The 14444-nt window shown below is 40.8% G+C and overlaps 1 protein-coding gene across 1 annotated transcript in view; it reads right to left on the minus strand.

Moving 5' to 3' along the window:
• Positions 1 to 11886: 11886 nt before the first annotated feature.
• The window catches only part of LOC102864568 (serine/threonine-protein phosphatase 2A 56 kDa regulatory subunit gamma isoform-like), a 2722-nt gene continuing 164 nt past the window's right edge, over positions 11887 to 14444 (minus strand). The window contains exons 2-3 of the mRNA XM_006886101.1: positions 12268 to 13430; positions 11887 to 12039 (exon numbers count right to left, since the gene is read on the minus strand). Coding sequence (XP_006886163.1) covers positions 11887 to 12039; positions 12268 to 13430 — 1316 coding nt within the window. The remainder of the gene's footprint in view (positions 12040 to 12267; positions 13431 to 14444) is intronic.

A 14444-nucleotide genomic window follows, 5' to 3' on the forward strand; every position in this document is an offset into this window, starting at 1 on the left:
CAATGGTACACAACAACAGTCCCTATGAAGGACATCTTGCTTGGAAAAGTACAGGGTTGGGAAAAGAGTAATATCTCCAGTGAGATGGACTGACAAGTGGCTGTAACAATGAGCTCAAATGCACAAATGACCATGAGTAATGTGCAGAACTGATGCTTTGTTCTATTGTACACAAGGTTGCTGTGAGTTGAGACCAACTTGATGGAACCTAATAACAATAGCAATCAGTTCTTTGCAATATTCTTCATAGGAGGAAAAAGATGGCAAGTCTAGTTGTCCTTCAACAGATCAATGGATATAAACAAAATATGGGTGTGTCAGAGGCAATGCGATTGGCACAGGATAGAGCAGGGTTTAGGGCTGTTGTACATAGGGTCGTTATGAGTCGCAAACGACTCGACGGCACATAACAACAACAACAATATACTTTACATAATTTAGGCATGTCGTTGTTATGGGTTGAGTTAATTATGACTCATAGCAACTCCATGAACCACAGCTCTGAACCCTACCCTATTCTGAGCCAATCTCACTGTCTGTGACATACCTGCCTCCATTAACAGTCACTATGTCAATCTGTCTCTTCCAGGGTCGTCTTCTCCTGCGCTAAACTTCCACTCTTCCATACATGATATCCTTCTCTGAGGACTGGTTCCTCCTGGCAACATGCCCAAAGTATGTGCGATAGAATTTAAAAATTCTTGCCTCCAAGGAGCTGCATATTGTTGTTAGGTCTCATGAAGTAAAGTACGACTGATAGCTACCTTATGAAAAAAAAAGATCTGAACCCTGTTCTATCCTGTGCCATCCTCACACTTCCTGACACAAAAGAGTCCATTCTGGCAGTCACCGTGTCAATCTACCTGGCCAAGGGTCTTTTTCTACTCCGAGCCTTTACCCTCCTAGCATCATGTCCCTCTCCAAGGTATAGCTCTTCCTAGCAACATTCCCAAAGTATGTGAAGCAAAGCCAAAGAGCACTCTGGCTGTACCCTTTCTAAGACACATTTATTCTTTTGGCCATCCATGGGATTCACCATTCAAAGACATCAATATTCATTGTCCTGCTCTCAGATTCATAGCAAGTGATTAGAAAGACACCTGAATCAGATGCACCTTACTCTTCAAACTAACACCATTACTCCTCAATAATTAGGAGAGGTCCCTAACTGCAGATTTTCCCAGTGCAATGCATCTCCTTATTTCCTGACTACTGGTGATGAGGGTGTTAAACATAGTGTTATGAGGGTCTATTCCTTGGAAAGAGACATCATGTTTGGGAAGGTAAGGGGTCAACAAAAGAGAGGAAGATTCCCAAACAAGATTGACACAGTGGCTACAGCAATGGGCTCAAGTATGTCAGAGATGTGATGGGAATGGCACAGGACAGGGCAGATCTGTTGTTCATAGGATCTCTATGGATTATACTCGACTCAACAGCAAAAAACAATAACAACAAATATACCTAAATATAGGGAACCTAGTCAAATGCTATTGCATCATCAATGAGGCATAAATAGACATTCTTCTGGTACTCTCTGCTTTCAACCAAGATCCATCTGACATTGGCAATGATATCATCATATTTATTTGGGGGGGTCTTGTGCCATTGGAGTAGTGAAGAACAATAATACTCAACAGAGGGAAAATTGATGCCTTTGAGCTGTGGTACTAGAGAGTAGTGTTGGAAATACATACCATGGACTACTAAGAGAACATCAGGTTCATCCTGGAGAGGCTGAAACTAGGCTGCCTTGGAAGCAAGGCTTCTGAAGCTCTATCTGACACAGTTTTAATTTTTTTTTCTTTTATACTGATTTATTTACAAAATTTGAATACATTGCTTTTCACAAAAGATCCTTCCCATTTCCTTCACTTCCACCCATTGAACTGTGCAACCCTATAATTAACAGTACCCCAACCCGCACCCATCCTCACCCCTCTGCTTCTACCACCCCTCTTAGATCTTCATGCTCATTCTACAATAATGGTTTTATACAATATTTGTGTCTGACATACTTTTGGCATGTTACAAGGAAGGATCAGTCCTTGGAGTAGAACATCATGATTGGAAGGGTGGAGGGACAAGGTAAGAGAGGAAGACCCTGGGTAAGATGAATTGACTTAGTGACTGCGGTAATGGGGATACATGTGTCAGAGACAATGAGGTTGGTTCAACATAAAGTAGGGTTCAGAGCGCAAGCAACTCGCATGGCACATAACAACAACAACAAATGTGTAGTCTCATAAAAGTGTTCTTTTTTTCCTAACTACTATCTTTAATCGATGAGAAATTGGATTTTGTATATGATGTAAATTGAAATTTAGCTCCCCTCCATATGAATAATTAGATTTTTCAACAAATGTCCTGCTTGAATACTCCAACCATTCCCATTGACTTGCAGTGATACTTGCCATATTTCAAGAATCTATATATGCTTTGAGCTATTTTTTTGAGTCTTTGGCTGCATTGGGCCAAGTATCATACCCATCCTTTTGCACATACATTTTTTTAATTTATATATATATATGCTAATGAGTTTAATTGTAAAAATAAGAGGGAAAAAAATCAAGTCTTCTTGTCTTGCTTTTCCTCTGTAAGAGGTCATGACAATTTTACCTCTTTGTATTTTCACATGAATTGGGTTCCAGCTTGTAAATTTTCTTATGTATACACACACAAATTTGTTAGAAATTTTATTATATCTTCATTGATTTTAAATTCATTTATGGAGGATTGATATCTTATTAATATTGAGTTATTTCAGTCCATGAACAAGATGCTGTTCTCATTTTATTTAGATTCTCTTTAACATTCCTCATTAAAATTTTATAACTTTGTCCTTAGACATATTGCACACATTTTATATTCCTGGATAGCGTATATATTTTATGCTTTTTGAATTTTTATTTTCCTTTTTTTTCTTTGAAAAATAATTTCAAAACAATCTTTCTTTTAATGCCCATTATAAGTATTGTTGACTATAATGTTGTTGTTGTTGTTGTTGTCATTGTTAAGTGCCATTGAGTTGCCCATGACTCATAGTGACTCTGTGCATTGCTCTGAAATCCGCCCTATTCTGAACCATCTCATCATCACCTACAGACCTATCCCATTTCTCCAGTCAGAGTCAATCCATCCCATCCTGAGTCTTCCTATCCTGGGCTGTCCCTCTTCAAGGGCTAGACCCTCATGGCCACGTTCACAAAGTATGTGAGATGGAGCTTCAAAATCCTTACCTCCAAGTATCAGCCTGATTTCACCTTCTCTGGGACAGACCTGTTTGTTCTCCTGGACACTCTTCTCCAGCACCACAACTCAAAGGCATCGATCCTTCTTCTATTTTCCTTAGTTATTGTCCAGCTCTTGGATGCATAGTAAGTAATTGTGACTATTTTAAACACAATTTGGTAAATTCTAACATTATCTTAGTCATTTATTTATGTGCGGATTCTTTGGCATTACATGTACAAATCACATGTACAAATTTGCTAAAATTACCATTTTGGGTGTAATTTCCTAATGTCTTTACTACTTATATATTTTTTCTTTTTAATATAATATTGAACACATCCATTGAAGTATAGTATAGAAGTCAGTGACTATCTCTAACTCATTTCTGATTTCAAAATAAAGCTTTTAATGTTTTAGTATTATTATGATAGTTACAGTTGGTTAAGGTAGTCCCCTTTTATTTCAAAGTTGCTAAGATTTTTTACCATGAAATGATGTCAACTTTTATTAAATGTTTTTCTGTTTATTTGGAGGTGATCAAATGAGTTTTCTTCTTTAATCTGTTTATGTGGTAAATTGTATTGATGGATTTTTTGGGTATTGCTAAATCTGTCTAGCATTTCTGGTATAAATCTAATTTATTTGATGGATTATCTTTTTTATATAGCTGTATTTGGATTACTAATACATTATTTAGAAGTTTTCATATATATTTGTGAGTGAAATTAGTCTGTAAGTTTTGTTTTTAGCTGTTCTTTTAGGTTGTGGTATCAAGACTTTGCTAGCATCATAAAATGAGATGTGTTGACTCTTTTGTTTTATGTGAGAGCTTGCAAAATATTGGACTATTCTTTCTCTTGCTATCTAGAAGAACCCACCAATAAAGCCATTTGGTCTTGGCATTTACTTTGTGAATTTTTTTTATAAACAATTATGTGTGACTTTAAAACTATTCGTAATTTCTATGTCTTCTTGAATATCTTTTGAGTTCTGTTTTGTTGGATTTTTATTTTATCAAAATTTTTTATTCAAGTAATTGGACACCAGGAAGTAAAAGCAATATATTTGTAAAATATGTTAAACAATTAAGAGTTGAAGTAAAAGGGTTTCTCACAAACAAGGAGGGAAATAATGCATTAAGGGGAAAGGAAACTATTATTTTTAAAAATACTGGTAATTTCACACTTATGCCAGGGCTATTCTGACTTGGATGTTGGATGTACAGAATATATGCCTCAAGAGACACAAACGTGGGTACAAACATTATAAGTGAAAGAATGAAAAACTAGAGGGAGGGGAAAAGTGTGTGACGGGCCGATTTTGAGTTTAGAAACTGAAATGTGTCATTAGAACCAATTTGGTTTTAAAATGCTTCATAGATGGTAGCAGAGAACCATTTTTCCTAGCGAGAGACTTCAAGTGAAAGCACTGCTCCTGAATCCTTTTCCAGTGGTGCATGGGTTTGATGGTTGTGGTTGTGTGTAATAAAGGCATTTTTGCTATAAATCTCTAATCTCTGAACACTTCGGCTGCCTATCGAGTTCTGTTTTTAAATTGGAATCTACTCATGTCGGCATGCGACTATTCATTAAAGCTAAATCATTATCTTTGTAATGTCTGAGCCATCTGCTGTGATATTTCCTTTTACTCCAAATAGGTCAACAGCACCTTCTCTCTTAATTATTTGATCATTTTCACCATGGTTCTTTCATCTAATTAATGTTTTCAAAAAGCTTATTTTAGCTTTGTTTATTCTCTTGACTGCATGTTTCCCATTTCATAAATTTCTTCTTTTTTATTCTATTCTTGCATTCCCTTTTCTTTGGATTTCTTTTGCTCTTGTGTTTTTAATGTCTAAACGTGCATATTTTACCTTTTCTTCAGACTAATTTATTTTTATTTTATCATTTTTTATTTTCATTATTTTTTGTGTGTGTGCTGTCAAATCAGATCTGACTGGTGGTTCAGGAGGAGATTGTCCCTCCTTCTCCAGCAGAGCATCTGGTGCATTTGAACTGCACACCTCTGGGACTGCAGTGCAGCTTCTTGCCACAAGGCCACCAGAGCTCCCTAGTCCAATTTTTTAAAAATATTTGATTGCAAGAGCATAAACTTCCCTTCTAATGCTCTGTTAGTCATATAGTACAAGTTCTGTTAGTATCTTTATTGTCATTCATTCAGAACATTTGCTAATTCCCATTAAACTTTCTTCTTGGACCTACATGAGTTAGGTTTACCAACATGTCTTTCAATTTCCAAACACACACTATTTTCGAACTCTCTTTTAATTTCAAACTATATTGGGGTCTGAAAATATACCCTATATGTTACCCAAAGAACAAACAAATCAGTCTGGAAGAAAGTGCAACCAGAGTTGATCTTGGAGAGACGGATGATGTAACTTTGTTTCATATACTTTAGGCCTGTTATCAGGAGGGACCATCACTACTTTGAAAAAGATACCAAGCTAAGAAAGATAAAGGTCCAGTGAAAAAAAGTAGGACCATCTGGGTTGATACAATGGTTATAACAGTGGACTTGAACATAGCAGAGGTCCTGAGGATAGCCCAGGCAGGGTAAAGTTCTGATCTGTGTTCGTCTGGAGGCTATAAGTTGTAGTCTTCTTGAGAGCACGTTAGGACAACGTGATTTCAACGAAGGACCCTCAGTGGTTAACTGCGCAGCTTCCAGCAGAAAGATCAATAGTTTAAACGGGCCAGGTGTTCAGTGGGAGAAAGATGTGGCAGTTGTTCTCATAAATATTTCAGCTTTAAAGAAACAATCTCACTCTGTCCTATAGAATCACTCTGAGTCAGGATTAACTCAATGGCAAAGGGTTTCAGTGTTATTTCAATGCTATTTATTTCTTTGTGAAATGAAGTACTGAAAAAAGAACTGTGTTAAACAACAATAAACTCCTACTGTTTGTTTTTTTATCATAAATTTATGTTTTTCGTAATTGATATATTCACTTTTGATTAAGTAACTCTTAGGCAACATTGTGTATCTCATAAAACATTGAAATAGCTAAATGATTTGTTATTATCTTAATCTCCATTGATTTTTTTATTGTCTTAAAAGTCATTCCTTTGAATAAGTAAACCAGTTTTTGTGTGGGTCTATGTTTGGTGGTGGTACTACTTGTATGGTGCAGTTTTTTTTCAATACTCAAAATGTCACTGTTAATATCAAGTCAGACCTGACTCAAGACTGACACTCCAGCAGGTTTTCAGAGGCTGTAAATCATGTGAAGGAAAGTGCCCATTTTTCTTCCACAGAGATGCTATGGATTTGAACTTCCAGAGAAGCACTGCTTTGGGGTTAGCAGTACAATGCCTTATAGACTATCCCACCTAAACTCCCATGTTTTCACTGCTTTAACTTTCACTCTTTCTGTATCTTTGTGTTTCAGCACATTTGGTTTTTTTCAATATTTTCACTTTTAATCTTTCTATATCTTTGTGTTTCAGATATAGATGCTTGGTCAGTAAATAGCATATAACTAGAACTTGTTTTCAGTCCTTCTTTGTTCTTTATCTAGAGCATATACTAATAAATTTAATTTTTCATACTTCATCATATTCTTCCTGTTCACCATGCCTGTGTTTCTTTCTGTGTTTGCTTTCTCTGGATTTTCTTTTCCTTCAACAATTTTTTAGTATGATATGTTTTATTCATTTACTTAGTCCTCTAGATCTGCCATACTTTACTGTATTCAAGTATAAAGGTAACAAGTATTTTACTTTCTTTATTGATCTTAAAATACTATGTCTCCATTTGTTAAGTATCTCTGGGTCTGCTGCAACTCAAAATAACTCTGTACACAATAGAAGAACCCCTGCCCTGTCCTGTGCCTTTTTCACAATTCCTGCTTTAAGCCCATTGTTGCAGTGCCAGTGTCACTGTCATTGGAGTTCCCTCTCTTTCACTGACTCTACTTTTCCAAGCAAGCTGAGCTTCTCCAGGAAATGGCCTCTCTTGATAACCTATTCACAAAGTATGTGAGACCAAGTCTCATCTGTCTTACTTCCAAGGCTACCCTTCAAGACAAGACTTATGTGTTCTTTTGGCACTCCACATGTCAATGCTTTTTACTAACCCCACAATTCAAAGGTATTTATTCTGCATTGATCTTCCTTATACTTTGTTCAACTTTCACATTCATATGAAGCAATTGAAAATACCATGGCTAAGGCCAGACACACTTTAATCTTTAGAGTGATATTCTTGCTCTTTGGCGTTTAAAAGAAGTATGACAGCAGTTTCCCAAGGCAGTGTGTCATTTGGCTTGTGGACTGAAGCAGCAGTGAGTGAAGCACAGGAAGTGGTGACTGTGGATCCAAGTAAAATGAAATCACTGGCAACTTTATATTTTGTCCATTTATCACGATGTGCTTCCTGTTCATTTGTCAGAGTTTTATGAAGACCCAAAGTCATAGTGTAAATCAAACTGCTAACCCTTAGGTCAGAAGTTTGAATCTACCAAGTAGTCTGTAGGTGAAATATGGATATTCTCTTCTAAAGATTTACAGCCTCAGAAACTCAAATTCCAATGAAAAGTCAGTATGAGTCAGAATCACCAATTTTCTTTTGGCATACTTTGGACATGTTGTAAGGAGGGACAGGTCCTTAGTGAAGGACATCATGCTTGGGAGGGTAGAGGGACAGCACAGGAGGGGAAGGCACTCTATGAGGTGGATTGATTCAATGACTGGGATAATCAGGATGGGTGTATCGGAGGCAGTGCAATTGGCACAAGGCAGAGCAGAGTTTAGGGCTGTTGTACATAGGGTTGCTATGAGTCGCAAGCGACTCGACGGCGCATCACAACAACAACAACATACTGATTTCTTTATGAAGTTCCAATACATTGTTTTCCACACTGGATCTTTCCTATTTCATTCACCACCTTCCACCCAACCAATCTTTTTTTAAAAAAAAAAAAAATCCAACCTTTATTTAGCCCACCTATGATACTAATTTGTTATTTTCACATATTTTAATGCTATCATTTTATTTAACCCATAAACATTATTTTTATTTACAATGTTCAATAATCATTTGGGCATGTTGCGAGGAGGTGCCATTTCTTGGAGAAAGACATAATGTTGGGAAGGGTAGAGGATTGGCGAAGGAGAGGAAGATCCTCAACCAGGTGGACTGACACAGTGACTGCTTCAATAGACTCTTGTGTGTCAGAAAGTATGAGGATGGTACAAGATAGAACAGGGCTCAGATCTTTCATTCATAGATCACTATGAGTCATAGTCAACTTGATGGCACCTAACAATGATGACGACGACAACAACATATAGACTTATATTCTGTATTTGACACCTTTGCCCTGTGTTTTCTTCTTGCATCTCAGATCTCTCTCCACCTTCCACCATTCTCAATTATTTTCCTTCTACCTGAAGCACTCCTTTTGAAGTTGCTTATGAAGAAGTATACTGGTCACACATCCTATTTTTGTCAGAGTCACCAAAACATTTTTCTTTTTGTCTTCCTTTTACTACATACATATCCATTTATTTCAGCACAGTCAGTAAATCATTCCTGTTTTCTAGCTGCCAAACTCTTGAGAGGTCTTCCAGTATAACAGACAATTTTTAAATTATCTTACAACTACTTTAAGGTTTACTTATCTTAATTTTCTGTAATTTTAATCTGTTGTGTTTAGAGAAAATTTAAATTTATTCCTTTTTCAAATAACTGGTTTTTTTAAATGAGTCATTTTTGTGTCTCAGTCCTATAAATTTTCAGCCATTTTTTATCCATTATTATCTGTCATGTTCTCTCTTTCAGTGCTCCAATTAAAGCTGTATCTACTGTTTTATTTTCTATAATTCTTAAACTCGCTTCATATTCTCATTTTCCCCCCTTTCTGTTTCTACATTTTAGGTAACTTCTCCTCATCTGTCTTCTAGTTCACTAGTTATTTCCTTAACTATATTTCATTTAAGTGGCCTGGTGGTAAGAAGCTGCACTGCAATTCCAAAGGCACATAGTTTAAATCCACCAGCTGCTTCATGGAAGATGAAATGAATGGACAATCTTGGGATGTCATGCTTGCAAGGGTGGAGGGACAACACAAGAGAGGAAAACTTTTGATGAGATGGATTGTTTCAATGACTGGGGTAATGGAGGTAGGTGTGTCAGAGACAATAATATTGGCACAGGATAGAGCAGGGTTTATGGCTGTTGTACATAGGGTCGCTATGAGTTGCAAGCAACTCGACAGCACATACAAACAACATATATACTGACAAAAAACCAAACAGATATGTCTGGAGAAAGTTCAACCAGAGTGTTCCTTGGAGACAAAGATGACAAAGCTTCATCTCATATAATTTGATATGTTGTTAGGAGGGACCAATCCTTGGAAAAAGACATCATGCTTAGAGAGGTGGAGGGTTGCAAAAGAGAGGAAGATCCTCAATGAGCTGGATTAACACAGCTGCAGCAATGGGCTCAAGCATGTGAGAAATTAAAAGAATGGCATAGGAGAGGGCAGGATTCAGGTAAGTTTTACTTACCTGAAGTTATACTTACCTGGAGTTATACTTAACACTGGACAACAACAATATATTCCTTGTAGCTGGTTTCAAGTTTGATTTTTTAAAAACTTCCTTAAACATGGTAAGTAAATTATTTTATAACCTCTTTTGATTTATCTTTATACTGAATTTGTATCCCAGTCTGAGGATCTCAGTTTCATACTGAGATGGATAGGCTCTTGGGTGCACCCACCATCTTCCTTCTGCTATCCTGAGAGTGAAAGCTACAGCTCCATTTCTTCTGCTTAAGCAGATATTCTCAGTTTTGGGTTTACCACTCTGGGTTGCTTCTTAAACTTTAATTCATACCCAGTAACCTTAATATGTTGTCAGTTATTCCATTTTCTTAAGATTTTAAAGAAATAGTTTATCAAGCATTTTCTATTCTTTTTAGCGGGTGAGTTGATGTGCTTAACCTATATGTTGCTACTGAGTAAATCTTGACTTACAGAAATCCCTTAGGAAAGAGTAGAATTACCCCTATTGTGTTTCTAAGTCTGTACATTTTTATGGACGCAGAATGCCATATCTTTCTCCTGCAGGGTGGCTGGTGGGTTCAAAAGACCTTTTGGTTAGTAGTCCAATTCTTTGCCCACTGTATTACCAAGGAACCTTTAAAATAACCTAGTCCTATTATTTATCAAAATCATCAACAGACACTTGGACATGCGTGCCAGATTTATTAAGAATTTTAAATTCATCAGGATATGGATATGTGTGTGACTTTTTCTTGCAGTGAAATGATATAGCCAGATTCCATAATTTCCCAGTTTCAGTCGCTAGAATAATCTTGGGTTTGTAATTCTGATGTGGTATTAAAAGTTTTTTGTTTTGGTTTTTTTTTTGGGTGGGGTAAGACATTTATTCACATTCACATTCCTCTTCCGTGATCCCCGTGGCGCTCTCAATCTTAAACTTGGATGAGCTAAAGCCGCGTTCATTCACCCGCTCATCCTGGGCCCAACGCCAGGCTGTCCGGCCTCAGGAACCACCTCTCTGCGGTCCTGATAGAAGAGTCTAGACAGTTACATCCAGGTGAAAACCTGACGCCTGCACATGTCCCATTTGGAATTTTCTAGGTGGCCACATTAAAGAAAAAAAAAAAGGAGAAAGCATCTCCGGGTTCATTTGGCAGTAAAGTCTGTGACAGGTGGAATCTGTGTAAGGTGGAAAGCCAAGAAAGTAGAGAAACACAAATGTTTTCCACTAAAGTGACTGACAGGTCACCCTGCCCAAGGCTCCAGCCATTGCAGACTTCACTGCGCTTCTACTGAACACAGTGAGACTGTAACGGATCTGACACATAACCCGTGAGGTAACAGGAAGGAGATGTTACATATTCCTTTGCTCCAGTCTCGGAACAGACACATGGAGGGAGCTCAGTGGCTGCTGTGTGGGCAGCTCAGCCCTCAACGGTCTTGGTTTTCTACTCTTGCTAACGTGCGATGGTTTCTGGGCCTGCGCAAGATCCTTGAGTTGAGAACAAACAGGCGGAGACGCCCTCGGGAAGGACCCCGGCACTGGTGCCCATCTCAGCACGGTGAGGTCATTTTACAAAGCAGGATGTTGGTGCTGCAACAGCTAACAGGGGTGAGGAAGCTTTGAAGTGGACAGGCCAGCCGGCGCCCCGACGCCTGCCATGCTTCCGTAGTCTGGGGAGGGGCGTGTGGCCCAAGGGGCTGTGGTTTCAGGTCCCCCAGACCATGGACTCGGCTCATCCATGCTGAAGGCCTGGGCCGCCTGCCGCCCTCTCCTCCCGATGCAGCACAGTCTGGCTCCTAGAAATCCTAAGGACAGAGCCCAGATGCCCCGTGGGTTGTCAAGGGGAGCAACCTTCATGGACGCAGGTGGCCTCGAACTGCTGATCTCTGGGTTAGCAGCTGAGGGCGTGCTTGACCCCTGAGCCACCAGGACTACCGCTGGAGCGTTGGGAGACCTCAAGTGCTCTGTGGGGACCCAGGGGTTTCCCCAAGCATGGACACCAACCCTGTACCACATGGGGTACCACCGGGAGGGTCCCAAGCATCCTGGTCCCAGCATGTCGACCTAACAAGAAGGAGAGGCCAAGCCCACCCCAGGGTGCTGGTTGGGGGGCTCAGCGCTGCTGCTGTGGAGAACTAAGGGTCTGTCTGTGGGTCAGCGTGAGGAGAGGAAGCATGGACAGCCAAGCGTGGCGAGCGGTGGTTACGGCAAAGCTGCTGATTTGGCTCCAGTGAACGGGCGCGGGTGGGAGCAGGGAGCGATACTGCTAAGGGAGGCAGACAGGAATCGAAGGCGTAAACGCGATCCTGCAAACGGTTTCTAGCAACCAGATTCAGGGTCAGAGCTGGGGACCAAGTGTCTCCGAGGCTCTCAAGACGGAGTTTTCATTTTCTCTGGCGAGAGTGCGGGGGGACAGTCACCTCACCTCCTAGGATTTGGGAAGCGTTTGTGGAGCGGAGCCACAGAGCGCACAGTCACAGCGCTGAGCCTTTACCTGGCGAGGGTCCTCGCTCACTGTCTTTCTCACCATCTGCACATCTTCAAATAAGGGCCCGTCTGTCTCCATTGCGACCGGCATGCTCTGGGTGCTGGCTTGTCTATACACTGTGTACTGGGGATTGGCTTTGGCCAGATTCTCTATTTTAACCCACGCTTCTTCTCGTTCTTTCATTTTTAGCTTCTCTTTGAGCTTCTCGGCCTTGAACTGCTGTGTGCAGTCGTCAAAGAGTTTTTGGTTCATCTCCATGAAGAGCTTCAGCGCGTTGTAGATCAGGCCGTGGATCGTCTTGTTCCAGTGGGTCTTTGAGTTGCGGTACAAGGACGGAAACATGATGGGTAGGATCTTGGCTGCGTTGTCGCTGATCAAACTCATGATGTACTCGTTATTCCAGTAATACAGCGCCCGCTCTGCCACCTGGAAGTGTGGGCTGGACACACACTTGGCCAACTGCCTGAAGAGAGGCTCCATGACCTTGACGAACTCCGAGGGCTCGATCACGTCGAGGATCTCCTCCAGCTCGTTGAGGAACATGACTTCTTTCGGACTGTGCGTCTTTGGCCAGTATTTGAGAAGTGCCATCACCACAGGTTCAGTGAGGGTGCTGTCCTTTTCCAAAAACTGCACGACACAGTACGCCAGCTGAGGGTGGTACACGCTCAGAGACTTCACTTTGTGCAAAGGCAGCAGCACCTTCAGTAAGAAAATCTTGTGCTCTTCTTTCAGCGGTAAGGCAAATCCATCGATTATACTTCCCAATATTTCCAGTAATTCTGCTATGCCATTGTGGTGTTCTGTTTCATAAATAAACCTATAAAATATATTATTTATCTGTTTTCTGATGTACACTCTTAAGCCTAGGAATTTCCCATAGATTCTGTGAAGGGTGGTTTTGAGAAAATCTCTCTCTCTCGGGTCTTCACTGTCAAAGAGCTCTAAAACCTGCAATACAAACTTCTGGTCAATATATTTCTTCGCTATATTAGGTTGGAAATCTGGAGACTCTAAAAATCTTAAGGAAAATTCATAAACGAGCTGTAGATGAGGCCAGGCTGCTTCTAACGTGGGCTCGTCTTCCTCGGGGTCAAATTCTGCTCCCGTGGGATTGGAGGAAGGTGGTAATGTTCGAAACATGTTAACTGCAAACTGAAACACAGATTCTGGTTACGATCGAGACATTTAAGAAAGACGAAGAGGACATCGTGGGAGTGGCGATACTGTGTTGTGTGGTCACCTGGCCATCCTCGCTAAGTTCAGACATAGTGTGGCCCTGAGACCCTGCGTCCTGGGGTCTGACTTTCACAGCTGGCCAGCAGCACATGCTCAGCCGAGTGGTGGGGACTCTGTGGACACTAATGGCACTTGTCTGTGCAGAAGATAGGCAACTGTCCTGTGTGCAGGTCAAAAAAGGGGGTGAAAAGAAAGGCAGCCGCTGAGGTTCAGGAACTCAAAGAGGTGAGCAGATGAGGAGCCCAGAGTGCTGGGGGACTTCGGGGGGGGGGGGGGTGGCAGGAAAAGACGGAACGGGACAGACATGGGCGACTAGCATGTTGATGTCTCATCCAGCCAGCCACGAGGGACAGCATGGCCACACGGGCAGCTCAGAGTTCCTGCCATAAGCTGCCTAAGAGTCAGCTCCCACACATGGAAGGCCTCCACTCATGGGGTCGCATCAGGTTTTCAGTTGTGGGATTTAGGAAGCAGAGTGTCAGGCCTTTCTTCCTAGTCTCATTAGTCCAGAAGTTCTGGTAAGGCCTGTCAAGCATCATAGCAACACACCAGCCTCCTGACAGGTAGTGGGGGGCTGCACATGAGGTATGCTGGGTGGACCTCTTGTATGGAAGTGACTGTTCCACCACCAAATGGTCCTTAATCCCCAAGATAAGAGCGAACCTGTGGTTCAAGGGGCAGAAGTGTGGTCTCAAAGACATGGAAGACTAAGGAACCTATGAGGACATGGAGGAAACGAAGTGGGTATAAGAATTTTCTCTGAGTCTGGAAGACCATGGCCTGACTCAGGCACACCTTGGTCTCTAGAATGACATCGCTGCTCTTCAGTACTCTGGAGAGATCCCTGACAGCAGATTTTCCCAATGTAATTCATCTTTTATTTCCTGGCTGCTGGTACCAAGAGCGCTGATTGTGTAGTGAACAAGCTGTAACTGTTAACGACC

Source organism: Elephantulus edwardii, unplaced genomic scaffold (genome assembly GCF_000299155.1).
Source record: "Elephantulus edwardii isolate Elephantulus edwardi_28Jun2011 unplaced genomic scaffold, EleEdw1.0 scaffold00047, whole genome shotgun sequence".
Lineage (NCBI taxonomy): Eukaryota > Metazoa > Chordata > Mammalia > Macroscelidea > Macroscelididae > Elephantulus > Elephantulus edwardii.